This window comes from Medicago sativa, chromosome 2 (assembly GCF_051527215.1).
Source record: "Medicago sativa cultivar Bolivia chromosome 2, Bolivia_mono, whole genome shotgun sequence".
Classification (NCBI taxonomy): domain Eukaryota; kingdom Viridiplantae; phylum Streptophyta; class Magnoliopsida; order Fabales; family Fabaceae; genus Medicago; species Medicago sativa.
Genome location: NC_140750.1, coordinates 76199419 through 76219687, shown reverse-complemented (window position 1 = coordinate 76219687; position 20269 = coordinate 76199419). Strand labels below are relative to the sequence as shown.

The 20269-nt window shown below is 38.5% G+C and overlaps 2 protein-coding genes across 2 annotated transcripts; both read right to left on the bottom strand.

The window, feature by feature from the left end:
- Positions 1-560: 560 nt before the first annotated feature.
- On the bottom strand, positions 561-5338 carry LOC146950840 (cell division cycle protein 48 homolog). The gene is made up of 9 exons (XM_085746797.1): positions 5213-5338; positions 4959-5124; positions 3860-4088; positions 2962-3728; positions 2548-2769; positions 2362-2433; positions 1995-2276; positions 1186-1545; positions 561-993 (listed from the first exon to the last, which is right to left on the bottom strand). Exons 1-9 carry the CDS (start codon positions 5239-5241, stop codon positions 700-702), a joined length of 2421 nt encoding a protein of 806 aa, XP_085602923.1. The 5' UTR covers positions 5242-5338; the 3' UTR covers positions 561-699.
- Positions 5339-16557: 11219 nt separating this feature from the next.
- On the bottom strand, positions 16558-17061 carry LOC146950839 (uncharacterized). The gene has a single exon (XM_085748681.1). It carries the CDS (start codon positions 17059-17061, stop codon positions 16558-16560), a length of 504 nt encoding a protein of 167 aa, XP_085604807.1.
- Between the last annotated feature and the right edge of the window lie 3208 nt (positions 17062-20269).

The following is a 20269-nucleotide window of genomic DNA, read 5'->3' as shown; positions in this document are numbered from 1 at the left end:
AATTATTTGCTGCTTTACACTATAATCAAGTTTTGGAGTGAAGTTAATTTTGAGTCGATGTGTTAAGAGGGAAACATGATGGTAGTTTTAGCAGTGAGCAAAACGCTCATTCAATACGCACGTCAGAATTCATGGAGAAACAAAATAAGTGTCAGAAGATTGAAGTAATTTTATAACAAAATCCTTTTGTATAGTTGTATCCAAACAAACTATTTTTTTTAATAAAAAAATGTGATTTTTATTATGATAAACAAACGAAAAAATAAATTATGATTTTTTATGAAATCTCTAAAACATAATCTCTAAATCATTCAATGTCAAAATCACATTCATTTTAATCTATAATAAACAGACCTAAATATACCATACCATGCAAATTGAGAAAGTTGTGTTAGAACTTTTTTTTTTTTTTTTCAAATTAAGAAAGAAAAACTTAAAATTTTATCTAAGATAGATATTCCACTTGCTAAGTTGGTCGATTTTTAGTAACAAAAAAACAGTTTGTCAATTTTTAGTAAAAAATATAAAAGGTTGTTGGTCAATTTATACTAAGAAGAATATCATCAATAATTCATAATATAAACATAAAATAAAAGGTAGTAGCCAATTTATGGTAATTAAACTTAATAGTGTGAAATAAATAGTGGACTTGAAGTTTTTCCATTTGAAAGGGAAGTCTAGAAACACATCATAAAAAACCTAACTATACAGATCATCTTCATCAGCCCCTCCGGTAGTAGTTGCAAGGTGGTCAGATACAGTAGTACTAGTTGCGGTATTTGAAAATCTAAATTCACTTCCGAATCCTCTTGATTGTTGTAGGGTCTGAGCAAATGCTTGATATTTGCGTATATCAGCATCGCTGACACTCCTACGTGCATACTTCATGGATTCTTCAAAATGAGCCGCTTTAATCTCTGCAACTTCTTCGTCGACCATGTCTTCATCCATGCCCTCAGGGTTTTCCGTCCTCTTCCTCTCTTGCTCTATGTCCTGAAACCACAACAGTATATTAGCTCAAAATTATCAGAATAGATTTATCAAGTTTGTATCATATTTATATACAAACTAGTCTGCGCATTTTCATCAAATTAGAAAGTTCTATCTTTCAAAGTTCTAAGGAATAAAAGTTCTATGTTTCACAGTTCTAAGGAATAAAATAATACATATTAACCAAAAGCATACCTTCTCTATGTTTTCTCTAATAGCATATTTGCATGCTCGCTGGCATATTTCTGTAATGTCGGCACCACTAAAACCTTGAGTATGCCTAGCCAATGCTCCCAAGTCAACATTTTTCGCGATCGGTGACTTTCGCAAGCAAGACTTGAAGATCGAATGACGGGAATCCTCATCAGGTAGAGGAATATAGATCAACTGATCTAGACGGCCTGGACGAAGAAGTGCTGGATCAATGATGTCAGGTCTGTTAGTTGCCCCAATAATGAACACAGTCTTTTTGGCAGACATGCCATCCATTTCCGTCAGAAGTTGATTTAGCACTCTATCAGCGGCTCCACCAGCATCCCCAACACTGCTCCCTCTCTACAAGAACGACTTGATGGTTATATACAAATACAAGCTGGAAATAAGAAATCAAAGAGATGCATGCAATCACAACGATACTAAAAAACATCAAGGGCCTAATTGTATTGTCTTATTTGACCTTATCTACTTGGCATAAGCACTTGTGAGATTGTTTGGAAGAGCTTATGACATGTCAATAACCTCTCTAGAATAGCCTATATGGAAACAATTTTAATTTATTTTTATCTTGATATAGAAAAAGCTTATGAGTAAGCGCCAACATGATATGCGCTTGATTAAGTTGTTTATCCAAACAGGGCTCAACTTGATATCCTTATATTTTATTTTGCAGCAGAGTACAAGCAATAATAACATGATCTCAAAAATATATATATCACTTGAGTAGCAGCCATGGTTAAAGCATAATATAATAGCAATGCATGAGTTTATAGTAACTAGAAACAAACCTGAGTGGCAATGGAGTCAAGCTCATCAAAAAAGAGGACACATGGAGCTGATTGTCTAGCCTTGTCAAAAATTTCCCTAACATTGGCTTCACTTTCACCAAACCACATTGTAAGCAATTCTGGACCTTTTATACTGATGAAGTTAGCTTGACATTCATTAGCAATTGCTTTGGCTAACAAAGTTTTTCCACATCCCGGAGGACCATAGAAGAGAACTCCTTTTGATGGTGACATCCCAAACTTCTCAAACTTTTCCGGGTGCTCAACGGGATATTGAACAGTCTGCGTACACATAAACCAAAATCAGAAACAGATATAATTGGTAAGGAAGCAAGATGTAATTAAGTACTAGGAAAGATTTTATGACCTCTTGCAGTTCACGCTTGACATTCTCAAGGCCTCCGATGTCCTCCCAGCTGACATTAGGCACCTCAACAACCTGTTAATACAGACATTCATAAGAAAACAGACAACAAAAAAGGAATGATTCATTTACTGATCAAGTAATCAACTAACGATTTCTAAATATAGGAGTCGGAAAGAAAAAACTAACAGTTTCACGCAAAGCTGATGGGTTGCTTGTTCCAAGTGCGGCATGGAGATGCTCATTTGTAACTGCCATGGAATTTAGTATTTCAGCGTCAATAGTCTCATCCTCTAAGTCAATGACGTCCATCTTCTCCCTAATGCATTGCAAAGCAGCTTCAGTGCAAAGAGCAGCAAGGTCAGCACCAACATACCCATGAGTATCTTTTGAAATTCTCTCCAAATCAACCTACAGAGTAAAATCATAATGAGCAACTGAAAATTTGAGGAAATTGAAAAACCCTATTAATACTGCAATTATCATAAATAGTAGTGAATTTGACTAATGAATGGAACTACAACGACCACGGTAAAAGAGAAAATACAGAACAAAATAGACCAACATATGTGAAAGTTAAGTAATATGTAATGCCCGACTTACATCATCAGAGAGCTTCATGTTTTTAGTATGTATGCGAAGGACTTCAAGTCGCCCAATTTCATCTGGAACCCCAATATCGATTTCCCGATCAAATCTACCAAACCTTCTCAATGCTGGATCAATGCTATTGGGACGATTAGTAGCACCCATGACAATAACATGAGCACGAGATTTTAATCCATCCATAAGAGTCAAAAGTTGTGAAACAATCCTTCTTTCTACTTCACCGTTTGTCTTATCTCGCTTGGGTGCAATAGAATCAATTTCATCAATAAAGATGATGGATGGTGCATTCTTTTCTGCTTCTTCAAACGCTTTCCTAAGATTACTTTCACTCTCTCCAGCCATTTTGGACATAATTTCTGGTCCATTAATACAAAAGAAGAAAGCTCCAGTTTCATTAGCGATAGCTTTTGCTATTAATGTCTTTCCGGTACCCGGGGGTCCAAAAAGCAAAATTCCTTTAGGTGCTTTCGCACCAATTGACTTAAAAAGTATTGGATGCCTCAGTGGAAGCTCGACCAACTCGCGAATCTGTGCCATTTGCTTCCTAACACCACCCACATCATCATAACCAACTTCATCAAGCCTTTCTTCATCCTCTCTTTTCACAGGTTCCCCCTCACAGAAGACCTCAGTGTCTGGAGCAACCACACAGTACTCACCAGGATCAGTTTCAATGACCTTAAACTCTACACTTCTCATCCCTCCCCGCACAAGGAATAGATCTCCTTTTCTGACGGGACGATAAGCTTCCACGAAATAGGCTGTAAATTATATACATTAAAAAAGTTAGACTTGTAAAATTAAAACGCCTCTAAGAAACTAAAGATTGAAGATTAGACAAAGCTAGCAAAAACAAGTGATCAAAATCCACTAATGAAAGGTGGGAACTCACGTTTCAAGAATGCATCAAAGAGATTTCCAGTGAGACCTTCAATTGTATCATCAATAGGCAGAATGTGCACACGATTCCCATACTTGACATCAGGACAGTGGTGCACAGACACAACATCTCCAAGCCGAACTCGCAAATTCGACCTCACAACTTTGTTCATCCTAACCCTAGGCTCTTCACAGGTATCATCAGCAAGAGCAATACAAACAGTATCCTTCCTTTTCTTTCCCTGCAATACAACATAAACCACGTTAACAAACTCATCTCACCAGCCAACAAGCCCAACAGATATATTCCGGTCATCCGGTGAACATTCAATTTGGTCATTAAACCTAAACCATCACACACTCTTCTATATGGTCCCAAAACTATACAAATATATAAATAATCCCGAAAACTATTTTCTTAATCTATCATTTTAGTCTCTAAACTATCACTTTCTCTCCTTCCTTTCTCTCTTATTATGAAAAATTTAGGCTATGATTGGATGGAGGGTTTTAGAAGGGAGGGAAGGGCTTACTTTTCTCTTTTAAATTACATACACTATAAAATGTTTTTTAAAAATTTAAATTAAACATGATTGAAGTATTATATGATTATTTATCATGTTTTTCATTAAATTTTTTAAAAATATCAAATATATTATAAAATATTGGGAATACATAGACTTAACCCTCTAAAAGTACTCCCTCCAAAACCCCTTCCCAAAGACCCTTATGCTTTGTTTGGAGTTTGTTTTTGGAGGGTTTTAGAGGGGAGGCTTTGAAGGTTTAAGTCTATATCTTGATAATATTTGATATTAAAAAAATTAAAAGAACAACATGATATTATTACATGCTCATGTATCATGTTGTTCTTTCAAAAAAATTGAAATACAATTATATATTGAAATATAGACTTAGCACTCCAAAGTCTTCCTTCCAAAACCCTAAACCCTAACTTGGTAACTCACCAGTTGACTTTGGAAACAATTTATTACTCATTACTTATTAATAAATATAATTATTATAGTTTAGGTGCTAAATTGGAAATTTACTTCATCTATTTTTGGAGGAAAAGCCAATACAATAGTTAAATAGTGCAGTGATCAAAATATTACCTTGATGAGGACAGTATCCCCTCGGAAAAGTCCTAAATTTTCCATGGTTTGAGGGTGCATGGCGACAATAGAGTTATCATCGTTAACAGCCTCATCCACGACAAGCCGATTTGGCGACTTCTTACGTTCCAAAATCGCAGTGGAGAAGTCCTTCTTCCTAGATTTCCTGAAACTCAAACCAAAAACTTCAGTATTATCAAACAAATTCCATGGACAAAGAGAATCGAAATTTGTGTATTAGAAAGTGAACTTACGAGTCCGATGATGATTCAGGTTGAGACATTGTTGATGGAATTTGAAAATCAAAGAGAGCACAGAGAATAAACCTTGACTTTGTGTCGATGAAACAAAAGACAAAGTAGTGAATAAACCTTGACTTTGTGTCGATGAAACAAAAGGCAAAGTAGTAAATAAATAGGGTTTCCATATATTTATAGATGTTTCAGGTTGGTTTTTGTTAAGAAAGATCTAGAAAGCGTGGAAGAACATTGTGTTATTATCACGATGGCAAAATTATCTTTTATCTTGTTTCTAAATTATTTATTTATTTGTTTCTAAACATATATATATATATATATATGTTTGATTGTTTTTTCATTTATCATTTAAATAGTGTAACAAACTAAATGAGTATATTTATAATTACCTTATCATTGTCCCAATTATACCTTAAACAACTTTTTCTATAATAAAAATTGTTGTCGGCGTCATTAAAAAAATTAGATTACATTTTTTTTGCTATATTATTGATGTCATTGAAATAGATAATCATGCTTATTTTGGTTTGTTATAATCTGAAAGCAACAAACATTTATATTTTTAGTTTTAATCAAAATCGAAATTTCATAAAAAAACACCGTTTATAATTTTCAAACGTTTTTTTTTTTTTTTTTGAAAAAGCCAAGATGGTATATAAATATATGAAACACCGCTAAACGCTTTCGCACAAGGTGTGCCAAAACGCCTCGCCACAAACAAAATTCAGATCCTGTACAACGCCATTAAGGCGCAAAGAAACAAAACAGAAAAAAGAAGAACAAAAATCAAAAGGCTAAAAAACAGAGTTCAAGCAGGTTAAAGGACTCCGCCGCCACCCTTGATAATCAAAATCAAAATTAGTGTATTTTGATTTCAACCACCAAAATGACTGAAGCTTTACCCTTTCACCTAACGCAAGCAAATTGTCCTCTTTTCTTTGAAAAATTCTATTGTTTCTTTCTTTCCAAATTGTCCAGACAACTGATACCCAGATGATGTGCATGGACTCCGTTGTCTTCTTTGAAAAACCCCGAAGGCCACCAAACTGATGCAGATGGTTGAAAAACTGACAATGAAAAACTGTTGATATACCAAGCTAACCGGCGACAAGCTTCCACAAATCACCAAAAAAGCTGCACGTAATAAACAGGTGCTCCCTGACCTCATTAGAACCGCAGTTACCAACACAACCTTGATCAGATATTAGTATGACCCTCCGTTGGAAGAGTTTATCTCTTGTCGGAATCCGGTCAAGGAAGAGACGCCAAGCGAAAATCAACACTTTTAGAGGCACCGCTTTCAGCCACAAGAAATTATTATTATTATTATTATTAAGCTGTTGGTGCCTATCATGTTCCAATTCTGTTAAAAAACAATAAGCAGAACTAACAGTATAACAATTAGTAGCATGTAACTTCCAAATCCATTTATCGACGCGGTCAACCTGCAAAGAGAAGTTAGATAGGCGAATAATGCACTCCCCCAACAACTCCTCCTCCCATGCAAACAACCTCCGACGCCACTTCCAAGCCTCACCATTGACCCCCCACCCTCTCGCACACATAACAGCCACCGTATCTAATTTTATTCTCCGCTAACTCAAACAATCTCGCATACAACTCACACAATGGTTTCCCTTCAAGCCATGGGTCAAACCAAAACAAAGTGCTCTCACCATCCCCCACATGACGCCTAATATTATCAGTTAACCACCCTGTATCAACCTCCCCCACACCATCCCTAATATTCAAAATATTCTGCCACCACACCGAACCACCTCCCCTCCAAATGCAGCTAAGCCGCCCCCCTCATCTCCATAACAGGCACACAACACCCGATACCAAAGACTCTCACGTTCCTGCAAAATCCTCCACCACCACTTACCCAAGAGAGCAAGATTAAACTCCCTCAACCTCCGCACCCCCAAACCTCCCTCCTCCTTTTGCAAACAAACAGTCTCCCATTTTACCCAAGTTATTTTCCTAATTTCCTCACAACCCCCCCAAAAAAATGCATTAAAAATAGATTCAAGGGAAGAGATTATACCTGAGGGGGCTTTGAAGAAGGAAAGAAAATAGACCGGAACTGAGGACAGGACAGACTTAAGTAAAATCAAACGACCTCCCATAGACAGGTGACGGCTCTTCCAACCAGATAATCTTTTTTTAATGCGTTCAACCAGAGGGTACCAAAAAGCTAACTTCCCCGGATCACCACCAATAGGCAGCCCCAAATATAAAAAAGGCAGGCTGCCATGTTTACAATGCATCACCGACGCTGCCTCATGCAACCAAGAAACTGAAACATTTACCCCATAAAGCATACTCTTATGGAAATTAACTTTTAAGCCAGAGGTCAATTCAAACAGCATCAACACAGATTTTAAGATTCTAATATTCCCCCAACTTTTTGCTCCCATCAAAAGAGTGTCATCAGCAAATTGCAAATGAGAAATGACAACATCACCATGCGCCCCTACCTTGTAAGGTTCAAACAAACCCTGCTCAACCACTGAGTTCATCATAACATGTAAGCCTTCAGCAGCAATAAGAAAAAGAAACGGAGAAAGAGGGTCACCCTGACGCAGGCCCCTCTCCAACCTAAACTCCTCAGTAGGGCTACCATTTACCAAAACAGACACTGACGGTGTCGATATACATTCCATCATCCACTTACGCCACACAATAGGGAAATTCATCCTTCGCAACACAGTATAAAGATAATTCCAATCCACCGAGTCATAAGCCTTTTCGAAATCAACTTTGAACAATAAAAGATCCTTCTTTTGCTTACGAGCTTCATCGACCAACTCATTAGCTATCAACAAACCATCTAGAATTTGACGACCAGGCACAAACGCTGACTGCGACGAAGAGATAACACCACCGACAACACTTCGTAACCTGTTAGCAAGGACCTTCGACAAAATTTTATAAAGGCAATTTACCAATGATATGGGGCGAAAATCAGACAAAGATTGAGGGCTCTCGACCTTCGGAATCAACGCGATGAAAGTGCTATTAATACCTTTTGTCAACCTCCCATGTCTATGGAAATCATTAAAAAATCGAAGTAAATCCTCCCTGAGTAACTCCCAAAAATCCTTTATAAAGCCCATATTAATGCCATCCGGACCTGGGCTTTTAAAACTATCACAATTCCAAACTGCCTGTTTAATCTCTTCCTCTGAAAATTGCATTATCAAAGACGCCCCTTCCTCCTCAGACAACGTTTTAAACAACAAATTATCAACACTAGGCCGCCTTAAATTAATAGATTTAAAATGATTTCTAAAATGATTGAACACTGCCCCACGCACACCATCAACGCCTTCAACTCGGACCCCATCAACATTAATAAAAAGAAGAGCATTAGCCCGTCGTCTTGCAGACATGATACCATGAAAGAATTTGGAGTTGGCGTCACCTTCACGAAGCCAATTTAATCTAGATTTTTGCCATTGGATGCTCGCTTGAAGTTTTGATAAAGAAAGAACCTCGGCTGACAACGAACATAACTCCCCCACCTCTTCCTCTTCTAAATCAAAATCCTCCGCCTTCACATCCAACAAAGAAATACGTTCCTTTACCGACTGAATTTTACCTTCCAAATTCTGGGTGTGAGACTGATGCCACAATTTCAAACAGCCTTTGATTAATTTTAACTTCTCCTTTAAGACATAACCACCCCACCCATCTATCCTGAAAGACTGCCATTTCTCTGTTACAAACTCTTTATAACCAGGTAAATCGGACCAACACTTCAACAAACGATTCAGTCTTGGTCCCCAATTAGCTTCATCCACCGTCAACATAATTGGACAATGGTCGGATACAGATCTAGGAAGAGCAACCTGAATACAATTGGGCCACGAAAAAAACCACTCTTCAGATAAAAAAAAACGGTCCAAACGACTCATCGACAGACCATCCCCACGGTACCACGTGAAACTCCTCCCACACAACGGTAAATCAACCAACACAGCATTTTCTATAAAATTATTAAAAACTGAGAAGTCTGCAGAACTACCACCAATGACCCTACTTTTCCTCTCGGATTCCGATCTAATGGCATTAAAATCACCGACAACACACCAAGCACGCCCCACATCATTTTCAATCTGAGTTACAATCCTCTCCCATAAACAAGCACGCCCTCCACTATCACAAGGCGCATACACATTCGCAATTGCAAAATCGACACCGCTATTTAGGAAGCGGCCTTTAATTATCAAAACATTTTCAAGGCTCATAGTCACAGACACATCCACCTCAAGAGAACTCCAAAGAGTAATAATACCCCCAGCGGCCCCAATAGATGGACGATAGGAATAACCAACTGATTCAGATCCCCACAAAGAACGACACGTATTATCATCAATCTGTTGTAACTTCGTCTCTTGGATACAAAATACTAACGGACTCTTCTCCCTCACCAACCTCTGAACCTCCCGACGCTTCTCCCACCCTCCTAAACCCCTCAAATTATAAGATAACAGCTTCATCTAAAAAACCCCTCTCCCACACCCTCACCGATCCACAACCTTCACAAACCTTCCTCCACTCCCTCCTCCCCCACCTTCGGCCCCTTGGCCCCTTTCTCAACCCTCACATTTTTTACTCCCTCACCCTTCCCCCTAGCTAATACATCAAACATATTAGCGCAATCCACATCAACCTTAACCCCCATAGCCTTACCAACAACACAGACATCCGCCGCCACCTCCTTAGGCTTCCCATGCAAAATCATCCAATTTTTCCAATCAGTAGACGACCCTGAAGATTTAGACCCATTCGACAAAGAAACACCCCCTTTAAACTCTGAAGAGGGGCATGGCACCTTGGTTGCATTTTTCTTTCTGTTTACCTATTTTATTGCACGAATTAATTTGTTCCCGTCCTTAACCGGAAGCCTAGCAATACGTTTCAAATTCAACAAAGAAGGGTCACACCTTGTACCTTTTAATTTTTTATTTCCGTCATGAGAATTCTTCTGTCTATTCCCCTCTTTGATGAGTACTTTTGGCACCGCCGATTCGCCCACAACTAACCCCTTCTTCTTACAAACATTATAACTCCACGGTCCCTGACTCATATTTGCTTGACCACCCGGAGGACTGCCATGCCGATCTGGTGCACCCTCAGCCTCAACCTCAACCAATCCATCTTTATTTCTAACATGTCCGCCTGCTGCCCCATAAGCTTCCTCTAATTGTTTCACTGCATTTTTAACACTATAATGACTTTTAACAGACTCAGGCTTACTTCCTTTGGACCATTCTGCTTGAAGTTGATCCACTAAAGTGTCCACCAAAGGTACATCATCTTGCATACAAACAGGTTCTGAACAATGTGAAGCATTATCCGCCTCATATTCCACAAGGCAAGCATCTTCAGCCAAACCAAACTTAAGATCTTCCACCAACCGAACCGAAAAAGGCACTCCATCAACATATAATTTTTGAACCCCATTTATTTCAGAAAATTGGGATGTAGTTAAAAATAAGCGGGCATAATCCAATCGAACTTTATTCACGGTGCATTCATCCACCTTCAACAATCTTCCATACAAGGACGCAATAATAGCAAAAAAATTGATGTTCCATGCATGCAACAGAATGCCATAACATCTGACCCACGCACCTCTTTCGTACACCAACTCAGTAGCTTTAGACCAAACGCGACAATCATAAAGATATTGTTTAAAAAACTCTGATGCTTGATTGAAACGGGACATGCACTCTTCATGTTTCCCCACATGTAAAAATACCTGATCACCCCCTAGTGGGAACACTTGAAAATCTTCCAATCCAATGTCAGTGATGATTTGTTGTAACTCCGGAACAGTGATCCCATTTCGGATTCGTGCCAATAAACCACTACTCGCCCATGTAACATCCTCCTCCACGGCACAGTAACTCCTTCCCTCTTCTTCCCCTTTCACACGCCCCTCCTCACCCTCATCCTTCACCTCTTTCCGCTCTCCCTCCACCGCCTTCCCCTTCTTCAACACTACCGGCACCTCCATCCTACCGACATTCACCTTACCCAAAACCATTTCATTCTCTCTCATTCTTTTTTTCTCCCTCTCCTCTTCCGTACAAACAGCCTCAGCCTTCACCTTCTCTAACTCCTCTTTCCTACTCATCACCGCCATCTTCCCTACTCCCACGCTCACCTTCTTACTTTTTTCTCTCCTCCCCGCCATTTTCAAACGTTAGCGCAATAAAAAGAGCGGAAAGACGGGCACGTGAGTGCTCGTTTTTTTTCTAGTTCCAATGAATTTGATTTCATATCTTTCATCCTTAACAAACAATTCATATACTTTCTCTCTCCAAAAAACTCATTTTTTGCCACATTTTATCTCTCCCGTAACAAACAATTTTTCCGTAAATTTGTGCTTAATTTTTTGACAATGTTACAATTTTATTTATATAATTTCTATTATTCATGGATCCATTGTTATAGATAACAAAAGTTTATTTAAAAAAAAAACTATATTTTAAAAAAAAAACTTGAATAGATGAATCCATTGGTATAAGTAACAAATCATTATTAAAAAAAATAACAACCTTGGAATTTTCCAAATATATAGGATTAGTTAGTTTTATTGAAAATGAATGTGAGTAATTGAGAAAGGGTATAATTGACAAATTATACTTTAAAAATAAAAATAACAGTTTTTTTTTTGAGCAAAGGCAAAATTATTGTATTTCATTCATAAACAGAGGATACAAGGTAGTAGGAACATCATAAAAAACATGGGGGCTAGGATTGGATAGAGCAGCTCTTGCAATGTTATGAGCCACACTATTTGCTTGCCTCCTAACAAACGACACTACATAGTCGGGATTACTTATTGTACTCGCAGAAAAGTACGGTAAGGAATACTAGGATTCTAGGGTTTGGACTGATGATTAGATGCCTTGAGAATGCTCTCAAGAGTAGTATTTATAGCCTGTCATGGGCTTGGGTTTCGGTTGCTTGGTTCCCAAGCAACAGGGGTATTTATGTATTTTAGGCGGTTTCTAGAGGTTTCTAGAAGCCTAGAAGGGCGGTGCCTCAAGGCGAGCGCGCCAGAGTCTCAAGAGCCCTTCTGGAGGGCGCCTGAGCCTTTCTGGAGGTCTTAGAGCCTTTCTGGAGGGCTTCTAAGCCTTTAGGAATATTATGACGGTTCACAGCCCCCCAAGCACGAGTCTTGGGACAAGGCGAAGTGATGATAACATGGGACTGGACCTTCTAGAGGTCATTTAAGTCTTTAGGAAGGTTTTGGTGGTTCACAGCCCCCCAAGCACGAGTCTTGGAACAAGACGAAGTGTTTGAATTTGCTTAATGTTTTGTTTTTAGTACGTATGTGCCTATGGGCGTCGTTTGTCTGAACTTGGAGAGTCGCCCTAGGGTGATTTTACGTTTTCTTCGGAGACCCCCAGGGAGTATATATTCGAATTGTTTTATAGGTCGACCTCTCAAAGCCCCCCAAGCACGAGTCTTGGGACAAGGCGAAGTGGTTTGTACGTCGTGACGAGTTGACTTTCTTTATGGCGATTCCTCATTTAAATTTGCATCGATTTTGTTTGCCGAATTCGTTTTAGAGATTTACATAAACAATTTTATTACTTTTGATGCTTCGGCGATTTTCAACGATTTTGAATTGTCGTGCTTATTTTCTTATATGCTCCGGTGACTGTGTCACCTCAGATTCTCAACATTTGGCGTTGATGTTCCGGCGACTTTTGTCGGCTCGGTTGACCTTCATTTGTTTGGCGATTTGGAGACTTTATTTTTCCATTCTCTTGTTTTTCTAATGGAGTCGATTTGCCGATTTTCCACCCCGCCAGAGCCTTTGACGTTTAGGGCGCTTGTCGATTTGTAGATTTCGTTGATGTCGTAGTAGTAGCGCTTTTTTAATCGCACTTCCCACTCTGAGGGAAGGCGTGCTTCCCACTCTGAGGGAAGACTTTTTATTTTACACTTCCAACTCTGATGGAAGGCGCTTCCCACTCTGAGGGAAGACTTTTGCTTCCCGCTCTGGGGGAAGACTTTTCACTTCCAACTCTGATGGAAGGCGCCTCCTACTTTGAAGGAGGACTTTTGGCTTCCCGCTCTGGGGGAAGACTTTTCACTTCCAACTCTGATGGAAGGCGCCTCCTACTCTGAAGGAGGACTTTTGGCTTCCCGCTCTGGGGGAAGACTTTTCACTTCCAACTCTGATGGAAGGCGCCTCCTACTCTGAAGGAGGACTTTTGGCTTCCCGCTCTGGGGGAAGACTTTTCACTTCCAACTCTGATGGAAGGCGCCTCCTACTCTGAAGGCAGACTTTTGGCTTCCCGCTCTGGGGGAAGACTTTTCACTTCCAACTCTGATGGAAGGCGCCTCCTACTCTGAAGGAGGACTTTTGCTTCCCGCTCTGGGGGAAGACTTTTCACTTCCAACTCTGATGGAAGGCGCCTCCTACTCTGAAGGAGGACTTTTGGCTTCCCGCTCTGGGGGAAGACTTTTCACTTCCAACTCTGATGGAAGGCGCCTCCTACTCTGAAGGAGGACTTTTGCTTCCCGCTCTGGGCGAAGACTTTTCACTTCCAACTCTGATGGAAGGCGCCTCCTACTCTGAAGGAGGACTTTTGCTTCCCGCTCTGGGGGAAGACTTTTCACTTCCAACTCTGATGGAAGGCGCCTCCTACTCTGAAGGAGGACTTTTGGCTTCCCGCTCTGGGGGAAGACTTTTCACTTCCAACTCTGATGGAAGGCGCCTCCTACTCTGAAGGAGGACTTTTGGCTTCCCGCTCTGGGGGAAGACTTTTCACTTCCAACTCTGATGGAAGGCGCCTCCTACTCTGAAGGAGGACTTTTGGCTTCCCGCTCTGGGGGAAGACTTTTCACTTCCAACTCTGATGGAAGGTGCCTCCTACTCTGAAGGAGGACTTTTGCTTCCCGCTCTGGGGGAAGACTTTTCACTTCCAACTCTGATGGAAGGCGCCTCCTACTCTGAAGGAGGACTTTTGGCTTCCCGCTCTGGGGGAAGACTTTTCACTTCCAACTCTGATGGAAGGCGCCTCCTACTCTGAAGGAGGACTTTTGCTTCCCGCTCTGGGGGAAGAATTTTCTCTGAGAAGGCTTTAATCATGCTTCCCACTCTGAGGGAAGGCTTCACTCTGAGAAGGCTTTTATCCTTGTTAAAAACCTGCAAAACAAATCTCAAAGTTTGATAAAGGTTAGGATAACTTAGAGTTTCATATTCCTGTTCTTAATGGCGGGACAATTGCTTCCATATGCATTATGGCGTGTTGTTTGGCGAGTACTCTCCTTTCGTTAATCTTGCCTTTGGCGGGCTTGTTTTGCCTCCCAAGCCTTATTTATCTGAAATATAACAATTCTTCCATATGATTAAAGGCTCCTTTAATCATATGTAATCATACTTAATGAGAACTAACTAGTTAACTCGCCCATATGCAATCATACTATTCTTCTCTTATTAACTCGCCCACATTTCTTACTCCTCTTCCTATTCCTTTTCGCTTTTCTCACTCCACAACTTTCTTAATTATCTTGTGATATTTTTCTTTCTTCTTATTAGATTGGAATTAATTCTCCAATTCAACTTTTGTCGCTTCTCTTAAATCGAAACTCACTTATTCCTTTCTAAATCTAACGTAACTCGCCACTTCATCCTTCTTCTTTTATACTTCTCCTCTTAAATTGGACTTGGCTCGATTGATATCTTATCTTCTACTCTTCTTCGTGATCCTATCATATTTGAATTAACTCGGCTCATATTTTAATTTTTACACACTCTCCTTATTAAATCGAAACTAATTCTTTTATTCAACTCTATCCCCTTACTTCTTGCTCGCCCGAACTTGGTACTAATTCTTCGTTAAAGTCCTTTTTTTCTTTCCCCTAACTCGCCCAATATGTATATTATACTCCCCTAACTTGAAATAACTCTCCCATCTTCTACTAAATTGGAACTAACTACCCTTCTTGTTTTCTACTACTCGTCATGCTCGTTAAAAAAGAACCTACTCGCCCATTGAACTATTTGATGGGCTGAATAGAATACTATTTCTTAATATAATTATTATTTGATCGAAATTTAGTTAATCCCTATTGAACGACAACTAACAACAAATACTCAACTAGTACTAGTATCTACATGATAAGATGGGATCAGAAACTAGTGTTTCTAACAAAGCGACTGACCTTATGCTTCAATTGTGGTAGTAATATTCAACAATATGAGTACGAGAGATTTAATCAATGACGGCTTGGGACGAATTCCGTTCGATAACGGACGCAACAACAATATTAGCATGTAATGAGAAATCAAGAGCATTAGTGATAGTTACCTGAAACAACTAATTTAAGCAATTGCTGAGTATAAAATAATGATATTAACTGATATGAAAGCCTTATTTTCCACGATCCATATGTCTAATCCATGTTAAGAATAATGTGGAACAGAGAAAATAGATATTAAATATTTAAAGACCTTGACATGGCAAAAAATTATTGCATGAACGAACTTGAACTCAATTGCTCAAGCACATCTATAAGAATATTGAAGTAATGTAATTATATTAAATTAGTAAAAACCTGAACCCGGCGATAATGTCGACAATATTTGTTTGGTGCCACGAAATGCTTTGTTAAGATCCTGAACCGAATTGAATTTGTAGCCTCTTTAGTTCCAACTCTATGATTTGTTTTTCACTTTGCCTTCACGTTATGCATCTTCTCCGACTTTCTTAATTCAATCGAGTCTTTCGGATCCGTTTCTCCTAAATCCTACGAGAGTTGATGAATCTGTTAACCGACGTCGATAGCTCCTCTCCGATTTAGGTAGGCGGGTGTAATCAGGGATGTTGGCCACATACATGTTATTCAGGCGATGGTGCGATTCAGGGAATACGGTTTTTGTTTTCTAAATCGGTTGGTGGTTACCATTCAAAGTTTTTGGTTTAGGGTTTCCAAATCACGATTTGCGATTCAGAGACGTGGTCAAGGTTAGTTTTACCTTTTCCCACAGACGGCGCCAACTGTACTCGCAGAAAAGTACGGTAAGGAATACTAGGATTCTAGGGTTTGGACTGATGATTAGATGCCTTGAGAATGCTCTCAAGAGTAGTATTTATAGCCTGTCATGGGCTTGGGTTTCGGTTGCTTGGTTCCCAAGCAACAGGGGTATTTATGTATTTTAGGCGGTTTCTAGAGGTTTCTAGAAGCCTAGAAGGGCGGTGCCTCAAGGCGAGCGCGCCAGAGTCTCAAGAGCCCTTCTGGAGGGCGCCTGAGCCTTTCTGGAGGTCTTAGAGCCTTTCTGGAGGGCTTCTAAGCCTTTAGGAATATTATGACGGTTCACTTATCAAGAGAGTTTTACATTCTGAAACTAAATCACCAATTTCATTAACAGGGAGAGCGGTGTTTCTTAGTAGATCAACCAAAAGTTTACTATCTGTTTCGAATGCAACATGGTGAAGGTCTTTGGAGATGGCCATTTTGAGAGATTCTAAGAGACCTATAGTTTCAGCTTCCAAAACAGTGGCCGACAAAAGATTGAAGTCTGACTTGCCGAAGAGAAGGTTTCCAGAAGAGTCGCAGAAGCATAAACCATAACACATTACCGAGTTACCATTGAGAAGGGCTGCATCGACATTGCACTTGATTGTGCCGTGAGGTGGCTTTTCACAGGTAGGGTGCTGCTCGACGTGGTGCTCTAGATGTTTGGCTTTTTGAACACAACTCCATTCATAAAGCACTTCTTGGGCGCGAGTGACTGTGAGAGTTGGAGTAGTGTCGTTGTCTTCCCAAAGTAACAAGTTTCTACTCTTCCACATGCTCCAAATGATCATAGCTGCTAATGGTCTTTGATGATCATGAGGTTTATGCAACAAGTCAAAAAGCATTTGTTGAAATGAATCGGCCCTGTAAAGTAAATCTCAAAGCTAAATATTTCCCGCGAAGGGATTTCTTGGATGTATCTCTCAGCCATAATCCAAGCTACACCTGGAGAAGCCTTAGGAGTACACAACATTTACTTACCTTGGGACATAGATGGAAGATTGGTGATGGTTCTAGAATTAAAGTGTGGAGCTTGCCTTGGTTGCGAGACCTTCCGACCCTTAAACCGTTTACTCCTCCTCCACCAAATTTCGAGGATTTAAATGTTAACCACTTGATGCTACCAGACCTCTCTTCTTGGAATTATAACCTCGTCCAATCATTGTTTAATCCTAGCGATGCTGCTAAAATCTTATCTACTCCACTCTACAATAGACGTATAGAAGATACTTGCATTTGGAAGGCTACGGTTGACGGCTCCTACTCCGTTAAAACGGCCTACCGCATCTGCACCGACATTCTTAGTGAAGTATCGCCGCAACCGAACTCAACACAATGGCAGCTCCTTTGGCGCCTTCGTGTCCCTCCTAGAGTACGAGCCTTCCTTTGGCGCGCAGTTCACCATTGTCTACCTACAAGGGACAATCTATCCAAGCGTGGTATCCCTTGTTCAGAAACTTGTGTATCTTGTGATCTTCTGGCTGAATCCCATATGCACTTATTCTTTGTTTGTCATAAAGCAATTGCTTGCTGGGACCTCCTTGGCATAGGTAGCATTATTCAAGATTTACTTTACAGGGCCGATAAAAATAACAGTTAATTAAAAACACTAAATAAAGCATCATACGACAGTTAAAAAAAAATGGGGGGCGTATATTTTTTGGTGATTTAATTTTTTTAATTTAAATATATCTATGGCAATATATAAACAAATATCATTTTGCGCTATATTTTTTTCTTCCCATTTTTATCTTTCTTTTAAACAATTTTATCATCTATTGGATTAAGACGGACACTAACGTGTTACGTGTCATTCTTTCCACATTTATTAGCAATGAACAATTAAATGTGTTTTTTTTTCCTTCAAAAAAATGTGTTTTTTTTTTTTTTTTACAAATGAACAATAAAATGTTAACAAATAACTAAATAAAGGGTAAAATTGAAAGAAAATTATTACACCAAAACAATTAATTTTTCTATAACATATATAAAAATATATAAAAGAGATACACCCTATTGGGATGAATTTTTTCTTCCATATTTATCATTTGTTTAAACTATTTTATCATTTTATAATATTATTTAAGTTATTAATTAGAAAATTAGTTAAACCCATTAAAATATGAATAATCCAGGACAATGGATCCATTAAACCCAAATTATAGACACTATAATTTTTTTTTTTATTATGAACGATATTAGACACTATAATTTTCGGAACACTATAATTTTTTTATTATGACCTTATATAAGAAAATATTGTGTTTTTTCTAATAAAAAACAAATATTTTGTTTAGATTTGAATATCGATTTAAAATTGAAAAAATTGAGTTATTAAGACTAAAATAGAAACAATGAAAAAGTCAACCCAGATTATCTTTTTCCCTTTATATATTGTTCTAGATTAAGTATAAGAGATAGTAATTAGTAGTATAGTCATATGCGGATCTAGACATTTGATACATGTAAGGCTAAGATAATCTCTCAATGTATCGAAATTTCAAATTGTTCATGATTGTACATTTCGTTAGTCAGAATAATCTCTAACATTAAAATATTGCGCTAATATTGTCATATTAGTCATTCAATATACTTACTTAATGTCGCTTCATGGACTATTTTGATTAACAAAATGCAAAATAAGTAACAATTTTAGAATTTTAATACATTGAAAGTCTATTGTGATTATTTGTTACACACTCAGGGACCAAAATAATTATTATCTATTTATAAAAAAAAAAAATAGAGAAGTTGGATGTGTGGCTTTAGCCACACATAGCCTTTAAATAGGTTCGTCCCTGAGTATAGCGAACATACATACTGACCGAATGTGGCTAGTAGAGAAGAACAAAAACAAATATATGTATTGAGAAAAATGCAAGTCTCATATAAGATAAAACAATGCCTGAAAAATGTTAGACCATTTATATTCACTTACCAAGCTCGATAATGGTGCATGTAAGGATGCATTAGACATGATATTAGAGTCTATCGATTCGGATCATCCACCATTTATGTTCACTTACCAAGCTCAATAATGGTGAGTGTGAGAGGGTGTAGCACCCCGTTTTCCCAACATTTAGTTTCATAAATAATTATCAGAGTAATTCACATAAACGGAATGCTACATCTCTTTATCATAAATCTTAACAAAATAGATAATAATTTATCCTTCAAAAAGTCATCAACATAACATTTAAAAACTTCGCAGCGGATTTAGTTTAACAATAGAAATAGTCTTGGCACGCAGGCCTCATCATAAAAGTCTCATAAATCTTAGTTCAATAATAATTCTTAAACTTCAAAAGCAATACGTAAAGGAACAGAAAATAGTATCAAAATCCCCATCCCATTACGTATCAGAGCACCTAAGGACACAGTGAGAGATAGTCACCCACGACCGCAGCTAATCTTAATTACCTGCAAGTTACTCATACGAAGAGCAACATTTTCAAGCAGAAGGGGTGAGATTTCTCAAACAATAATATTAAGCTCATAAATCATAAATTACATTTAACAACACAAACATCTTATAATTTAACAACTATAATTAAATACATAAACATCATCATTTATCTTAGCAAAATATCATCATATAGCAGTCACAGTCATCGTCACATATCATCATACTAAAAGACATCACAAAGTAATTCGTTAAAACATCACAACTTAACAACTTGACTTGACAATGCATCTAAACTCGACTATGCAACTCTTAACATCTTAAACCATCTTGAATCATCATGAAATGCAAATGCATGTGGTACCATTTTAGGGCATAAGCCCTCATCGTCGTTGAGCATAAATATGCATAAGCCCTCATCGTCGTGGTTGAGCAAAAGCTCCATCGTCGTGGTTGAGCAAAAATTCCATCGTCGTGGTTGAGCAAAAGCTCCAGGGCATGAGCCCTCATCTATAATTGAGTATGCATGGACTCAACATCTTGTGTCTTAGAAACTTCATGAATATCTTACAACTCTTGACTTAGACCGACACTTA

Excerpts from the sequence above, each read along its gene's own strand:
- LOC146950839 (XM_085748681.1), bottom strand. The coding sequence starts at position 17,061 with ATGATCATTTGGAGCATGTGGAAGAGTAGAAACTTGTTACTTTGGGAA.
- LOC146950840 (XM_085746797.1), bottom strand. The coding sequence starts at position 5,241 with ATGTCTCAACCTGAATCATCATCGGACTC. Across the intron at positions 5,125-5,212 it reads CCTGAATCATCATCGGACTC|GAAATCTAGGAAGAAGGACT; the intron begins GTAAGTTCACTT and ends TTTGAGTTTCAG. Across the intron at positions 2,770-2,961 it reads ACATGAAGCTCTCTGATGAT|GTTGATTTGGAGAGAATTTC; the intron begins GTAAGTCGGGCA and ends TTTACTCTGTAG.